This window comes from Neophocaena asiaeorientalis, unplaced genomic scaffold, assembly GCF_003031525.2.
Source record: "Neophocaena asiaeorientalis asiaeorientalis breed wild unplaced genomic scaffold, Neophocaena_asiaeorientalis_V1.1 scaffold122, whole genome shotgun sequence".
In the NCBI taxonomy this organism is placed as follows: Eukaryota; Metazoa; Chordata; class Mammalia; order Artiodactyla; family Phocoenidae; genus Neophocaena; species Neophocaena asiaeorientalis.
In genome coordinates this window covers 540909-559331 of record NW_020172725.1, presented here as the reverse complement: position 1 = coordinate 559331, position 18423 = coordinate 540909, and the positions used below count along the sequence as shown (strand labels likewise).

Below are 18423 nucleotides of genomic sequence, written 5' to 3'. Positions count from 1 at the left end.
AACACCTATTTGACTTCATTAACACAACCTGAACTAATGCGGGGTCCAACTCTGAATGGGTTAGTTATTTATACTCAGTCTTCTTAAAAATGTGTATTGAGGAATTACATATAGCAAAATAAAAGAAGATCTACTTTACTATACTCACTTCCTTCTCATCCTGCTATATTTGGGGATATCTGAATACATTTTTTCCTGAATTATACCCGCTAAGGAAATGTTGTATTGAGGGTTATTTAACTCATACTCCAACATTTTCTCGATCTTTGTAATTGCCCCACCAAGGACAATTAACCACTCTAGACATCTAATAATCAGAGGGCTTGCTGATGGGTCATTTACTAGCAGTTACTATCTAGAGGAGAGCATGGAGTACCACTAGACTCCTACTAAGAAGTAATCAAGAGAATATACTTACTCACCTTGGGCTCAGGGGGTTAAAAAAATAGCAAAAAACTGACTTCTACCGTGAAAAGGGGCACTACTGGCTTGGAGCAGGTTAAAAAGAAACTTTCCATTCTAAGAAAGAAAAGCTAAGATTTGAAAATAAATAAAGTGATGTGTGGCAGAAAAACAGATGGTTCAGTTCATACAAGCCAGATAATTTCCATAGTTGTCAATAGCTGGACACTTAATTCTACAAATAATTACTGTAACTTATCTTCCTTTCCATCAATGTAAGTTCAAGGTTAAAAACAGGAAGATGGTAGGAAATTATTTACTATGGTATTACCTTAATATAAATCTGAAAGTCAAAAGCTTTTACAATTAGAATTGAGAAAACAAAACCAAAAAGCATTACTCTCATGATATAATACAGACTGATCAAAAAGGGACATAAAAATAGAGCTAAAATAACAGAGTTAAGCACTTTATTTTATTGGCTAAAATGTTGTACAGATTTTTTAAATGTAGATTTGGGGACTAGTTTTTCCTTTTAAAAAATGTTTTTGAATTGTTGATGTCCTTCTGTCAAAACAATGGCAGCAACAAGTATAGAAGCCCACCAAAAGACCTCAAATTTGCTGCAAGCCTTGCTCATATCTAATCTTGAAAGGAAATCTGCCTACGTACAAGGAAACAGTCAACTCAGTTTTGGTCACATTTTCACTAATGTCATTTGTTTGCCCCACTTTGTTCTTTATCTTGTTTCATTTCTACTTTTTAAAATAAAGTCATATGTCATCTGGAGATTCTTCTTCACTGAAACTACAATAGCAGGGATTATCTATACTTGCTGCCACCGCTCCTCATCTGATGGATCTCACTAGGGCCGTAATATGCTCATTTCCCCTGTAGCCTATGGGATTCACGGGTAGATGCTGCTTACTCATCCTAGTAGATCTACTTACTCCTACAAAGACTACCAACACCTCAAAACAACTTGATAATTCTGCTTTCTCTTAGTAGCAACTATTTACTAGTTGACTTGTTTACAACAACTTTTTTATCAATAAAAATTATCTTTCTCTTCTTTGAATAAAATGTAAATAAATATAAATTAAAAGATGATCAACAAAAAGGAGCCACTAGAACACTGTAGACAGATCCACACTGTATGTTCTTTGAGGGCAGGGGTAATATCTTACTTTCTTCTCCTTTCTAATTCTAATGATGAGCAGACTACCAACAATACAATATTTGTAGATTTACTTAATAAATAACCAAATAAATGAATGAAGATCTTTTCAGAATCCTTAACTCATTCATAACATTTAATAAACTCCTACTATACGTGCAGAGGCAACGAAATGTACTAGAATAAATAGATGATGGTTCTTGCCCTCAAGAGCCTTCATCTGGGAGGGAAGAAAACATGTGAACAGATTACCACAAGAAAAGTTAGGTATAAAGTACTCAGAACACATTAGAGAACAGTTGCCAGAAGGATCACTTTGATCCCTTGTGACAGTGGCTACAAAGGTTACTTTTGTGGGAGAACACTAAACTTATCCCCTTCATGATCTCCAAAAATTAAAGATATATTCCAAATACTCTTAACTTTCCATTAACTCTCAAAGGTTGAATATACCACTTTTACTTAGCTATTTTTCATCATTATATCCCACCGACATAGTTGTACTATTAATACTCTCTGGGTTACCATGCAATAGCAAAAAAATACTAGCAGGAAATCTGTTACTTTGTTCTACTCACACTAAATCTCTCATCATTACAAAAAAAAGGCCCTCTTTTAAAAGTAATAAACCACCTAAACATCTACAGACCTAATGAACATATTACGGTCGTATAGGTAGTAGCATTATAGCCAAGAACAGTTTATAAAAGGAACAGAAGGGCCACCAGAATGTACCTGTCTAAGGCATTCTAGGCAGTGGGTTCTACGCTATCAGCTAAGTTTCCTTTATTGTATAGGTGACAGAGTGTGCAGAACAGGTCTCATCTATTAACTCCATATCACTTGGATGTCAGCATTTCATTGGGTCATGTTGACAAAGCACTGTACTACATTATAAACAAAGAAATACATATACCATTCGTTAGTATTTCCCACATAAAAAACATCCTTTTAAATTCAAGCAATGATGATATAGTAACCATTTAAATATCAGGTAATAAAATAAGCCCTTTCTTTATCCATAGGAGACAATGAGACTCTACTCTAAATCTTGTTATTTTAGTAGTAATTTGCACTGCTGTATGTCAGAGGATAGCAAAATAATTCATTTCTTTGAAGTGGAATTAAACCTGTCATACTACCCAGGAATAAGCATCTGGACAGGTAAAGGTCTAAGCCGTATTTAAAAGTTTAAAATCAATTTTTCCTCCATAATCAATATCAATATATCTACAGTCATTGGCATACTTACCACACTGACTGAATTTCTCTTTTAGTTTCTGCCAAGTCAAGTCAAAAGGCAGCTAGAATGAAAAAAGGTATTAGTAACAGATACACAAGGAAAAAAATAATTTTAAGTATACTTTACATTTAGTTGCTTACATTTCTGACAAATATCTGGTTGCCTTTGGAGCCTATTCTGTCTCTCATGCCGCTTCCCATAGGACCTGATAAAAATCCTCGATCCATATCGATGCTCCTTTCCAGTATAGCTCCTATACCTGGTCCCATTCTATCAAAGCTGGAACTCATCTGATCCAGTCCCATCCCCATTCCTCCAGTCACACTGTTCATGCCACCCATTCCACCACCTGGATTTTCAAGAAGGGAAGGGGGGATTTGGGAGTTTGGTGTTTTTGTTTTAAGAACAGAAGGAAAAGGAGAAGGAAGAGGAAGAAGGAGAGAAAGAGGAGGGAGAGAATCATTTTTGAGAAAGAAAGAGAGAAAAATTAATTCATTTATGTAATTAGAAAATATATAAATAAAATTATTTTTATACACACAATATAACAATCTTCCAAGGAACAGATTTTAATTTTGTATATATTTAGTTAGTTGAATGTTAATGGCTAACTGAATCTGTTCATACTATTATACATATACATTTCTAAAAAATTATATTCTGATCATAAAACATAAGTTATATAAATTTTCTATCAATGACTTTATTCATTAATGTTATAGTAGTTTGTATCCTCACTTTTATCTTTTAATAATACCAAGCTTATTAATTGTTAGAACAAAGACATATGGGGTAAATTCAAATAATTACAACTACAACAGATCAACTGTTGCTCTCATACTGTCCTACATAATATTCTTTTCCTAGCTTACCTTTCACCTCAGTATCTTGTTTTGTATACAATTGCTCTTTTCATATCAATTCAACTTTCAATAACCACAGAAAAAGCTAACTTTTAGTCTCTATGTTATACAGAACTTGTGGAGATAACAACAAAAACTGGAATCACACTCCTTTAGCCAGAGCTTAAAAATCTAGCTTGTAGCTCGTACCCACTTGATTCTTATACATTGAGTCCCCTTTAACTATTCCAATCCTACTCTTTCTCAATCGTATCCTTTTTTCTCGTACCTAATATCCCGACTCTAAAGATTAACATCACCCTCAAATTGGCTTTCTGTGAATAACAAATATAAAATTAGGGGAACAGAAGTATAAACACTGAGGTGAAAAAGGAAGGTAGGGAAGTTACGATTAACAGGAAAATGGCCAAGGCTGAAAAGATGATGAAAAGAAGGAATAAAATGAGAAGCAAGGTACAATGGAAGTAAGTATCTTCAGCTGACAAGATTTTTTTAACTCACTCTTAGAAGAGTTCAAGTAGACTTTGTTTCCTATTTGTGAGATTTCAATCAATTAAAGGAAGTCGGTAACTATGGAGAGCTCACATAGACATGGTTCAGTAAGCAACATGGGTCAAAAACTAAGCCTTGTGTTAAGGGTTAATATAAGGCCTAAAATGTACTAGTGGAAACAGAGGGAAGAAATTTGGCATTCCCCAGTTTTGCAACAGTAGTACTCTTGATTCTATCAAAGAAAAGGTTTAAGAAGCAAGGAAATAAGCATTTCTTTTAACCTTGCCCTCAACCTCAGGACGTCTCCAGAAGTGTTAGATCTGAGGCGGTTCACCTGCGTTTACCAAAAGACACAATTTTTTTTCACAGATGAAATAAGCTAGTCTCCAACAGCAGTTATAGAGAATAAGCAAAGAAACAGAGTTGGTGCTAAAGCTAATGTTGTTCGTGACATATGATCAGAAAAAGCCCCAGATTCTTTAGTTGGAATAAAGGTTCTTGAATTGGGTGACAGTTAACACACATTCTGGTGTTAGTTTAGAAATGTCAAAGAAGTAAAATTCAAAGTTAGTTAAGAAATTTCCAACAGCAATAAAACAGTAAAGCTCAATAAATATCAAAGTTTCTCTAAATTATGACAAGTCATATCAACATATAAGAACAAAGTATTACAATACTACAGTAACTACTCTTGCAAAGTTTTTTGCAAGTATTCAAATATTACTGTAAAATTCTAGTAAAATTTAAACCTACTTATTCCAGATCCTACTGGACCCATGTTAGAAGCTCCTATTCTTCCTGCAAACCCTCCAATCATTGCACTGCCTAAACAAGGATGGAAAGATAATATACTAATTAATTTAAATAATCATACTTTAAAATTCCCAAGGTATTATGCTCTCAGAAGATGTACAATAACTGAAAAGTATAAAGTCTTCTACAAATAGGGTTCAAATATGTAAGACACTGAAAAAGAGAGCTAGTACATTAAAACCTCTGAAGTATTTTTCTTCAAGTAATAAATTGCACGAAACATTATAAATTTCTTATTTTTCATACAAAAAAAAAGACAGCCAAACTTTGAAAAAATACAACCTGCAAAAAGAAAAGAAGTAAACAGCCAGCCCTACCAAGTCTACCAAAGGAATCTCCAAAGCCTCGATTTATTCCAATATCACCACATCCAGAATCTCTCTCCATGCTACTAGTCATCGCACCACGGTATAGCTCTGAAAAGATTATGCAACAAATTAACCCTTTTTCAAGTATTATCAATAAACAGTAATCCATTTAGGAACTTATTGAAACTAAACTGTAATGACAGCAAAAGCCACAATACAAGAAGTCCATGATTTACCCAACCTACTTCACATGCCAGAGATATCCCAGTTCCGCTCTGCCTGTCCCTACCCCTGGTGCCCATACTTCCTCTGAAAACATCTACAGTATCCATTCCTAAGTAAAGGGGGGACATTTTTAATAATGGAGAAAATGAAATGTAGTATACACATCCCACTATATACATTTACCTACCTCCCATTCGACCAACTCCTCCAAATCCTCCCATGCTACTCATTGCTTCCAGACCACCAAACCCAATTCCTATGGAATAAAGGTTAAGTTTGAGATCTGTCAGTTATATAGCTGAAAGGTATATTTTGTAAATATTAAGTCTCATCAGTAAGCTCTTCATCCACCCTACCTTGTGCAACTGCTTCTTAACACATCACCTTCCATATCCCTTAAGTATGTACCAGGCTCAATTTCTGCTAGCAGCCTTTAGGACGTGAGCCAACAATAAACCATGACTTCTGTTTCCCTTGGAATTCTCAACATAGTTTCTAACTTACTAAACATGGTGATGGGTACATACAAGAAAACAAATGCTTATACATACCTCCTCCAATTCTATTCATTCCTCCAAAACCTGGACCATCCATTCCCATACCTCAAATAAAATACACAGTATGTACTTTCAGTAAATCTTATTTTAATGACTAAAGAATGACATAATGCAACACAGCAAAATAGATACCAATGGTCTAGTCACAGTGGAATACTAGAGAAGCAGCAGGGCACAGATGGGACGGTTTAAAGTGCTATGCCACAGCAGGTGTCTAATCATGAATCTTCAGAAAGGCCTCTTTGAATATTTATTAGACAAGAAAACAAAATTCACTGGTCATACTCACATTCAGTTAGAGAATATCTAGGACTAGGTAATCGTTCATTTTTTTTTTTTCAGCTCAGACACACAAATATCACTACAGCAGATTGAGAGATCAGGTCAGAAAGTAAGGACTCCTTTAAACATGGCAGCTAAGGGAGCAGTAAAAAATGAAAGAATAAAAATAGTATGTGTTTAGGAGGGTAGAGGGCCTAAGAGTAAGGGAGAAGATTTCCATCTGTTTAGACCATAATGATTACCATAACTACCCTCACAATTTAAAACGTAACTATAGCATCTCAACAAAAATAGAAACCAGATAGCATTAATTAGTCCATCAATTAAAACAGCAATTCTCAAAATATGGTCTAAGGACCTTTGAGGGTTCAATAGGTCAAAACTCCTTCATTATCCAAATAACACTAAGATATTGACTGTTTTACTCTCATTTTCTCATGAGTATAAGGTGGAATTTTCCAGAAACTACATGATAGATGACACTGTAACAAATTGAGTGCAAAAGCAGATACAAAAGCATGACTGTCTTGCATTAAGCCAAACATTAAAGAGATGTACAAAAAGGTGAACTAATATCACTCTTCTCACTAATTTTTGTATTGGAAAATACAATTTATTTTCTTAAAAATTACATTTATTTTAACACATAATGTGTTTATCATTGTTATCTTAAATAAATATGTAATTTTTTTTTAATTTCTAAGTTTTAATTTCAAATACAGTAAATATTGACAAATATAACCCCATAAACAAAAGCACTTTGGGGTCCTCAACAAATTTTAAGAGTATAAAAGGGTTCTGAAACAAAAAAGTTTAAAAATCAATCTTCAAACATAAACTGTAGGTTAGTCTATGTGAATAGCCAAACAGCTATCTGAAAAGCTACCCTCCCAACTAGATATTCAAATTTAAATTGCTTATATGGTAGTATTTTAGCCATTCCCCAAATACTGTATATCCATGATACACAAGGCATAGACTATGTTGAATATTCTCCTTCTACCTTAAAGACAATTCAAAATCTAAAAGGCTAAAGGCTAGCTAAAAGTGCTAAAAGGCTAGCTGTAATGTGGCTGCCCTCAGAGGAACCCTCCTGACCTTCTGTTCAACCTCTTTCACATTCTCTGCTCTCAAAGGTTTCATTCCTTTTTCAGACTAAAGTAACATCTTAAATATTCAACTATAAACTACAGTCCTTTAAATATTATTACAAACTAGTAAATATAAGCTTTACAATGTAGCAAATGTATCATTTAAAAAGAAACAATAAAGTTAGAATACTCACCACTTGGACCTAAATTTCCCATTACACCACCTATGTTCAACTGGCTGGCACTAATAGGTTGTCCACCTGGACCAAGTCCCATTCCAATGCCTCCAAGACCACCTAAAACACAAATAAGAATATTATTACCAACTCATATATGATCAACTAACTGGCACTGAAAAAATTTTTAAAGCTATATGCTTGTAGTAGTATTTCTAAAATTTTGCAAATTTGTAAATAAGAGCACCACAGTTCTTGTTTTCATTGGAATGCAGCACACTGAAGCCTCACTATAATATCATTTACTAATGAGAAGTGTTTTATGAAGCAGATCCATCTTATATCCCAGTAAAAGGCATACTGAAAAAGAGTAATGAAATACCAAGAGGATTTTGAACCACCTTATAAATGACATACATATCTGAAAATAAGAATCTTGCTTGAATCTGCAGACCCTCTTAAAACCTAGGAATTACTTTTCAGATGGTTCAAATCAAACTAAAAAGTCAACAAACATGAAAACATTGAATAAAGCAAACATTATATTACCTAGTTTTATCACTGACATAAATATTTATATAAACAAATATATTTATTTATATGGTATTTTAATTTATTTATATACTATGGTATACAGTGTTTTCACATCTATTATCCACAGATGAGGTAATTTCTGAGACCATTAAGTTACTTGTACAATGCCATTTAACTACGTGATTAAGCTAAGACTAGAATTCAAGTTTTCTGTCTCTAAATCCAGTATTCTTTTTACTTTCTCTCTTAAACTAAGTTCACTGAAAAGAGACTGTAAGAAGACAATCTGATGACTTAAAGACAGTGGGAACTGTTTTATTCTACTAAATCTGAGTTTGACTTAAAAGTTCTTGCTAGTCAATGTAGCAATTAGTAAGTGGTAAGGGCTGAGAAAACCATATACTACATATATATATTTTTAAAAAGAGTACAGAAGCATGTCGTGTTAAATTGGAGAAAGATCAATGTGACCTGGTAAAAGAAATATCTTTTTAGCTCAGTCCCTAAAAATGGTTCAAAGCAATAGCACACTTCACTATCAACAATGCTCATGTTTACACCTAAAACTCTTATTTTCTTCTCTGATATCATTCTTCACTAAAAGGAACCAGGCCTCTTTGAAAGTAGGCCAATCTCATGTCTTTGAACAAGAAAAATCTTCATGGATCTGGGAAATCCCATTCTCACCAGAAAGTAATAGCAGAGGCATAGGAAATGAGGGGTCCCCTCTTGCCAAGTTATAATAATTTGAGAAAAAGAACTGGGGGTGGGGGTTGGGGAGAAAGGAAAAAAATAGGGAGGTTAATAATGATTAACTTAACTAAAACAACAAACTGATTCTGTTAAAGTCTATGAGTTCATATTACATCTCAATAGAAAAGAGTACATAAAACCATAAATCTTAAAAAGAACAGATATAAAAGTATGAATGTAATTTTTAAATCTAAATAAATTGAAAAGTACTAACAGTGGAAAATAAATCGAAAGCCCCTACTTTATAAAACCAGGATATTAAAACATGACACCCTGAGTGATAAGGAAGGGCAGGAAAGGACTCCCCTACAAAGGGAGAACAGGTAATATTCAAAGACATGTAAGCTGAGAATTTATTTTAAAAAACTGAATTCTCAATTGTGAAAGCCCAATAAAACAGTAATCCACATCCACACTGTAGTAAAACTGCATGCCAAAGATAAAGATCTTAAGATCAGCTACATGAAGAGCACAGCTTATCTATAAAGAAAGGACAGTTCAACTGATAGCTGACTCAATAGCAAATATAGAAGCCAGTAGACTGGAATATTTTTAAAGTGTTGAGAGAAAATAAGTACCTTAAACTATATAACCAGTGAAACTATCTTTGAAGACATTTATAGACAAACCAAAATTAAGAGAATTTACTAACAACAGATACTCATTGAAAGAGCTTTTAAAATATATGCTTCAGGGGGAAAAAATAGTGCCAGGGTCTGTGAAAGCAGATGATAAGTAATAATAATGCCTAATTTGTGGGACTGGAAGCAAAGCAATATATAACTAAAACACTGAGCAATAATAGCATATAATTCGGTAGGAAAGTGATTAGAATTAGAGCATTCAAAGGTCATTCTACTATTGAGAATAACTATATTAACTTCAGACTTTATATAGGCATATTAAAATATCCAGGATAACCACCAAAAGAGAAAGATAGGAGAAAAATAAATATAAACATTTGTAAAACACAGAAAAATAAAACACATAATAAGATAATGGGAATTAATCCAAATAAATCTACAAATGTGAATAAACAAAACAAAGCTGTTTTATCTCCATTACTATTAGACAAATGACTTAAAGGTAGTTACTAAGTATGAAATCACTCTATAATGATAAAATCTTGATTCACTAAGAAAATATATCAGTTCTAAACCTGCATGCACCTACTGAATTAGTTTCAAAATAGTTCAAGTAAAAACAAGAAAAAATATGCAAATTCACCATTATAGCAGGGGATTTTACCATAAACTTATCTCAGTAATTGACAGCACAAGCAGACAAAATCACTAGCAGAGATATAATTTAAATGATTAACAAACTTGATTTAATGGACATATACAGAACCGTATACTGCACACCTGAAGTATTTATTAAAATGTATCATATATTAGGCCACAACGCAAAGTCCAAATTAATTAATTGATTCCAAGGAATCACAGAGACCATCTTCTATGACCACACTGTTAAGTTAGAAGTTAGTAAGAAAAAAAGTATACATTTGGAAATTCAAAAATATATGACTTAGGAAGAAATCATAATGGCAATTTAATAAAAATTAAATCACAATAAAGACACTCTATAGCAAAACTTGTATATAGTGGCCAAATTTATAGTCATAACTACTTGTATTAAAAAAGAGGCTGCAAATGAGTGAAGTACACATTCAACTTAAGGAGTTAGGACAAAAATAAGAGACTAAACCCAAAGAAATAGAGAAGGAAATAAAACTAAGAGAATAAATTAAAATATAAAAAATGGAATTCACTTCTTTGAAAGCACTAATAAAACTGACAAATCTCTAAGAAAAACTGACTAAGGGGGCTTCCCTGGTGGCACAGTGGTTAAGAATCCGCCTGCCAATGTAGGGGACACGGCCTCAAGCCCTGGTCCAGGAAGATCCCACGTGCTGCGGAGCAACGAAGTCCGTGCACCACAACTACTGGGCCTGTGCTCTAGAGCCTGCGAGCCACAACTACTGAGCCCACGCACCACAACTACTGAAGTCTGCGTGCCTATAGCCTGTGCTCTGCAACAAGAGAAGACACAGCAATGAGAAGCCCACGCACTGCAACGAAGAGTAGCCCCCCCGCTCACCGCAACTAGAGAAAGCCCATGCGCAGCAGTGAAGACCCAACGCAGCAAAAAAAAAATAAATGAATAAAATAAATTTAAAAAAAAAAGAAAAAGAGAGAAATTGCAAACCACTGGAATTTAAAAAAGAACTATGGATGTGGCAAAAATTTAGAGAGACTATTTTATGCCAATAAATCTGAAGATGAGGAAAAACGGTAAAATTCTCAGAAAAGTAGAAATTACCACAATTGAGTCAAGAAGCAATAGGAAATATGAACAATAAACAGTTAAAAATCTTCCCACAAACAATAAAACAAGGCCAGACAGTTTTACAAATAATTCCTAGCAAACATTGAGAACGTATTATTCTAAGAGAAAAAGAACAAAACACTCCTCAACTTAGTATTGCTTCTAATAACAGAAAATTAGAATAACCTAAAAAATATATATGTAAAATGTGGTATTAGCAGTTAAAATAAAGGAACTAGAGCTACAATCTATCAAACATAAATGAATCTCAGAAACAATGTTAAACCAAAACCAGCAAGTTGCAGAACAATAGGCACAATATAATTTCACTCACACCAAATTTTATATCCAGCCAAACAATTTCATATAATGTTTATGGATGTATAAATGTGCGATCAAATTATTAAAACCTAAATGATAAACACTGTATTCATAAGTTGTTTCCTCTAGGTAAGGCATCTAGTGGGAGGTGGTAGGGGAGAAGAATCTTTATCTATAAAATTTTAAAGAAAAATCACCTAAAACAAATATGGTCTACACAGCTACACGAATGATTTTATATTTGTCTGTATATTTTAAATATTTTATGGAAAAAAACTTTAATAATAGCCAGAGAAAATACAACAAAAAGTAAGAACACGAGGTAGTATTTACTGAGTGCTTACATTATGCCAGAACTGTTCTAAGTGCTTTACATATACTATATATTAATTCATGTAATACTCATGCCAACCCCATGAAGTAGGTACTATCAAGCATCCTCATTTTGAACATGGGGTATTGAGACACAGATGTTAAGTACATCATATTGCTGTTTTATAATCCTTTGGAAAACAATTTGATAATACTGATCAATAAGCATACCTGAAAACCTGTAAATCTATATCAAGATATCTATCTTAAGGAAATAACCAAAAACATACCAAAGATTTGTATACAAAAAGAAAGAAAAAGAAAAAACTCTATTGGTGACTAAAGGGAAAATGTTAAAATACCTACAATATACATAACCGTGAAATAGTTATGGAGCATCCATATGATAGATTATCAATAGCCAATAAATTTTGGAAAGAAATTTTAACATAGAATAATGTTTTTGTTAAACAAAAAAATAGAAAATTATTTATATGGTAGTTCTCAACTGTGTAAAAAAATACACCTAGAAGGAAAGACTGGAAGGAAATGCACAAAAATGTTATAATGGAGGTTACTTATGGGTGGTAAAATCACAACGATTTTTTTCCCCCCTCACATATGACCTTAACAAATTTTTTAGTATATATTGCTTTTATAATCAGGAAAAACTACAAAAAGAAAGAAAAGTGTCTGTCACATATAATCAATTATGCCAAACTAGCTCCATAACTCCAAACACCAAACTGTGGGCAACTTGGGAAGTAGGCACAAAAATAAAGTTTTGCTTAGCATATCATGAAATTGAAAAAGAATAGTCTGTATTACTTCTAATAATAGCTTTTACTTACGTGGTAATTGTGGTGTTTTACTATCATGTGAACGGTAGTCTTCATGAGGGACAGACTTGTCATCCTAATTGCAAAAAAGTTTATTATATGGTTAATATATAATTAAAAAGATCTTTAACATAGAAGAGAGTAGATAAGAGGTTGGAGAGTTGAAGTGATATACAGGAACTCACCATTTTCACATGCATAGGTCTATCAAACAAAAACTGCCCATTGAACATAGCTGTTGGTTCAGTCAAGGAAAGCCAGTTAGGCAACTATGAAATTATACTTGAACACAAACACATTTTTAATAATCATATTTAGCATCAGACTATCTCTAATATTTTAAAAAACATCCTTAGTATTTTACTTATTTGTATTAGTCTCTTCCGCATACTCAAAAATCTTCAGTTCTTTGCTTTATAGTTTTATTTTATAAATATCTTTAATTCAACCACTGCAAAAAGAAAATTAACAAGGCTTCATTTAAAGCAACTGTATTAACGTACAATGAATTACATTACTGTCAACAGCATGTATACAATTAGTTGTGGTAGGAAGAGAAAGTAGAAAAAAGTTCATACCAGGCCTATACAATATGGCTAATTCAAGTTTTAAGAGTGACTTTAGTACTTGGACATAGTAAAGGTTTTATGTGCTGGAGACCAAATTCTAATACATATTTCTAAGCCAGGCAACCTTAAATTCCATAATCCCCACAAAACGGTATCAAACTTCTTCAACCTTATTAAATAATGCTAAAGTGTAAATCAGGATACAAATTGCTTGAACTGCTTCAATTGCTTGTTCAAAAGTGACTGTGCCCATTCCTCTGCTCTTGCCATCTTTGTCTTCTTTAATATCTGCCCGCTTTACAGTTCCAGCTATGCTGAACACTTCCTTTAGCTTCTTCCAACCAACTTTGAAGTCAAGCTTAATATAAAATTATATAAAGTTACACACCTATTAACTCCTCTCCCCACTTATAAATAATACAAGTCTTTTCTAAACTCTCAAAAATATAAAGAACTATAATTCTTGTTAAACAGTATATCAATAGTATTCACGTAGAAACATCTTAAATTATTAAAGATCGGTTAAGCTACATCTACATTGTTCCTTACCCTTATTTTTTTTAATTCCCAAAACAGTCTCTCAGAGCTGCTCAATCCTGTTTTGTACATTTGAAACTTTCATATCTATTTTTACGGACAGAAATTCAGATTTTGGAAAGTATGGTTGATATCACTGACTTCCAAAAGCTTAGAACAAATGACAAACCAACTACAACATGCACATTCACAAATATCAAGTATCAAAGCTAAAGAAAGAAATCCATTTACCAATATGAACAAAAATCACATATAATGTAAGTACATAATTTCAAGAACTGCTTAAGTGTTTATAAATTCCACAGTTCTGTTTTAAAAAATCCTAAATACTTGTATTTACACTCTGACCTTATATTTATGGACTTAAATTGGGCTTGAGTTTACAATAATTACTGTTTTGCTTAGTTAAAAACAAGCAAAATGTTCTATAAACCTATGACCCATTCATCTAATTAAATAATCTCATGATTAGAACTAAATATCTGAATGGCAAATTTTTAGAGTAAAGCTTAAACTTACATTAGCAACAAAAATTGTGGAACCAAGTCTACCAGCCTGCAAATTACTGATAACCTCAGGAGGAATGTTTGGATTATTGAGAATGGAAGGTGGTAAATTCATCAATCCCGATCCCATGTCGGGTACATGTCCTCCTGGAAATGATCCTCCTGTTCGTTGCAGTGCCCTACGAGCATTTTCTCCATCAGGATCCTATAACACACAGTGAATGTTAAATGCCACCAGATACATCAGTAAGTCTATATCACTAAAATAACAACTTCAAATTCTACAGCAGCTATCCCAACTGGCTCAAATTAGTGGCCCTCTTGAAGAGTGAGCTTTTTTCTCATCCAGAGAATTCAGTCCCATAAAAACCTGTGGATAGACAAGAGATTTCAGTCTCCAGGGATGTCAATTAAATACCTCTTTCCAATCACTAAAGTCACTTAAGAACTTGAAATTAGTTTAATTTTGCCCTCATACAGGTATACAAGTATATGGCGCACACACACATAAATCCACATAACTCAAAGAGGAACAAAATACTTACTGTGACTCTTATTCCCACCACTATATGCCCAATGTAATGACAAATTCATACTAACTCAAAGCTTTCAACAGAAGAACAGCCTGTTATAAAACCCAGGAATACTGGGGTAGAGGGGAACTGTTATAATGTGGAAATTTCATTCCCGAACAAAATACAATTATCCACTTTCCAACCTCTTTCCATCCTCAACAATGATTATGATCTGAGACGGATGGAGAAGGGACATAAAGAAAGGCATGAAGAATGGTACTAAACATTGTTTGGTTTTTGTTTTCTTAAGTTCGTTGACTTTTAAGAGAAATATGCTGCCTTTAAACGAAGCAAAAAAGGCAAGCCTAAACATACTTCTCACTCATCTCAGTAAGTAGAGTACAAAAAACAAACAAAAACCAAATAAACACACAGATAGATTATCATCTGCAATACCAAATGATTATGATATATGTAACCATCAACTCTACTCTGCTGGCCTCCATCTGGGAATACTAATAAAAAGAAAGTTGGATGACTTTAATAAATTTTCTAGGAAGGCTGGAAAATAGATGGTGAAGTGAATGTAAGAATAAAGGTATTCTGGCATCCAATGTATTCCATCACCATGAAGAAATAAAAAGAAATACAAAAGCAAAGAAATTTATGTTTTGAAAAATGCTATAAAACTCTTTTAAGTTAATAAATAAATGCTTCAGGTCTAAGGTTTCAAAATCTTGCACAAATACAAAACTTAGAATAGTGGTTACCTATGGGGGAAGGAGGAGGACATAGTAGGGAAGATGCTTCATGAACCATTAAGATAGTCAGATTGTTTGTCCTTCACATCTTAACATTAATAAAACATTGTTATATTTTGATTTTTTAGGTATGATATAACATATATACACACAAAAATATAAACACACATATAAAACATATATAAAATACAAATTACGTAAAACCACCTACTATGTAGCATGATTTTCATTCCTCTTTTCTCCTTAGATGTCAGCCTGCCCCAGTCACTGCCTGCTACTGCTATGAGAGGGCCTCTAATAAGTTTACAACTGCTACTAAACCTCACTTAATTAAATTTAAAAATGCAATTCTAATATCTGTTAATGAACATCGGAAATATACTTTTCCCTAGACTCGGACTAGTATTTCTCAGCACTGACCCCAGCCACCCACGTGAAAATCAGATAATTCCAAGAAAGGGACCTTTAGAGATATTAATCCAAAAAAGTTAACTGAATAAAGAACACCTCATCATTTAGCCAGGCCAAACTCAACCATTTTTCTCTTTAGGAAGTAAAAACTGGGAGTATCCTAAATCAACTTGGATCACATAACTCTATTATAGGGTCTCTGAAATATTACTGAGGATCTACAATGTGTTAAAACTTAAAAGAACACAAACAATACGGGCTTGGCCTTTAGCAGCCAATAAACTTTTTTTCCAGTTAAAAAAAGACACAGAATCTATAATACTTGTCTTTTTTTTTTTTTTTTTTTGCCACACTGTGAGCCTCGTGGGATCTTAGTTCCCCGACTAGGAACTGAACCCCAGCCCTCGGCAGTGAGACCACAGAGTCCTAACCACTGGACTGCCAGGAAATTCCATATAACACTGGTCATTTGAAGAGGAATAGGAAACATCATAAAAAAGCAAGTCATAATTCTCAAAATAATAATTTCCCAAATGGTGGCTATTCTATAAATGTCACTGTTATGGGAAATTATTAGGGTATCAGCACATTTCTGGAAAACTGGTCCTGGCTTACGCATAAAAATTACCAAATGGCTGGCACAGATTACAACAGTCTAAACTTTCTCTACCAATTTTCTACATCTCAGTCAAAATATTTAAAAAGAAAAAAAAAAAGAAAGGAAAGAATAAGCCCCTAGGCTCAAATAGAATTAGAGAAATTCAGAAGCTGACTCCAATAAAGGGATATGGGATACCTGTATTTGCTGGCAGCATGGCCTTTAATTTTAAGCTATTATCACCTCATATCCAGGAACAAGAGACCAAGGACCAGTAACACTCCCACCTTGGGCAGGAATAACAACAATCAAAATTATTATTACAGGGACTTCCCTGGTGGCACAGTGGTTAAGAATCCATCTGCTAATGCAGGGGACACAGGTTTGAGCCCTGGTCCAGGAAGATCCCACATGCCGCAGAGCAACTAAGCCGGTGCGCCACAACTACTGAGCCTGTGCACTAGAGCCCGCGAGCCACAGCTACTGAGCCCAAGTGCCACAACAACTGAAGCCCATGCACCTAGAGCCTGTGCTCCACAAGAGAAGCCTCTGCAATAAGAAGCCCGTGCACTGCAATGAAGAGAACCCCCCGCTAGCCGCAACTGGAGAAAGCCCACGCAAAGCAACAAAAACCCAATGCAGCCAAAATAAATTAATTTTTTTAAGTTAAAAAAAATTATTATTACAGCTAACATTTATTATGTAGTTACAATATTTTCAGCACTGTGCTAAGTGCTTTATATAATTATAACAAATATGTAACATTTATTGTTTTACATATATTAACTCTTTGAGTCCTCATAACACTATCAGATAGATTCTAGTATCATACCCATTTTAGTGATAAGAAAACAGAGAAGTTAAGTAATTTGCCCTGGGTCAGAGTCTCTGATGCCAGAGCCTGAGTTTTTTTAATCCTCATAAATGTATCTCCATTTAATCCTCATAAAAACCCTAACTAGGTAAGTATTATCTGTATACTATTATAATTACTAAGGTTTAGAGAATAACTCAACTAAGTACACAGCTAGAAAGTGATAGAGTTGGGACTCAAACCAATACCATACTAAATTAAATTGTGACTGACAGTACTGCTCTACAATGATTTGCATCCATGTTGGTGGAAACTCTTCAGGGACCCAAAGTTACATCCTCTATCATTTTTTACTATAGACTTTAGCAAGGATATATACATATGTGGTCTGTGATCAACTATTCAGTAAGATCAACAATATGAACTAAAGAAAGACATGAAAATGACTTCTATTCAAGCTAATCATTTCCAAGGTAAATTACACCTAACTGTAAACAGTTTTTCATGTATCTTCTAATCATTCTTTTGTCAACATATTTATACACTGTTTCATACAACGGGAACATCTCCACTTCAGGGGTTTCCAAGTTCCAGTTATAAATTTCACTAACCGATTTATAACTTTTCTTAAATTTTAATCTGGCATAGTTTCAGGTTAATTTTATTAAAAGTGAATATCAATTTTATTCAAATCCATAAGGTATTTGCATTATTAAGCAAACTTTAATTATCAACTAGGATATCTACAATATTTCTTAAATCTAATAACACAGTCTAAAAACTGAAAATGTTTATACCAAGTATAAACTTGGTATAAAAAAGTCAGCACCTTAAGTTTGTCATCTTTAAATTTCTGTGTCCTGTAATTTTTTAAAATCATACACCCTTGCTTATAATAACTTGGAACAAATCATATACATAGGATACTGCTTAAGGGCAAATAGGAAAATCATGTACAAGCAAAACTATCATCAATTATACAATGCTTTAGTAAGC

The 18423-nt window shown here is 33.5% G+C and overlaps 1 protein-coding gene across 1 annotated transcript in view; it reads right to left on the bottom strand.

Annotated features, from left to right (window-relative positions):
* The window catches only part of MYEF2 (myelin expression factor 2), a 58296-nt gene that overhangs the window by 4661 nt on the left and 35212 nt on the right, over window positions 1-18423 (bottom strand). The window contains exons 7-17 of the mRNA XM_024740281.1: window positions 14342-14533; window positions 13490-13643; window positions 12902-12951; window positions 12729-12792; window positions 7648-7749; window positions 6075-6125; window positions 5711-5779; window positions 5308-5406; window positions 4931-5002; window positions 2963-3171; window positions 2832-2883 (exon numbers count right to left, since the gene is read on the bottom strand). Coding sequence (XP_024596049.1) covers window positions 2832-2883; window positions 2963-3171; window positions 4931-5002; window positions 5308-5406; window positions 5711-5779; window positions 6075-6125; window positions 7648-7749; window positions 12729-12792; window positions 12902-12951; window positions 13490-13643; window positions 14342-14533 — 1114 coding nt within the window. The remainder of the gene's footprint in view (window positions 1-2831; window positions 2884-2962; window positions 3172-4930; window positions 5003-5307; window positions 5407-5710; window positions 5780-6074; window positions 6126-7647; window positions 7750-12728; window positions 12793-12901; window positions 12952-13489; window positions 13644-14341; window positions 14534-18423) is intronic.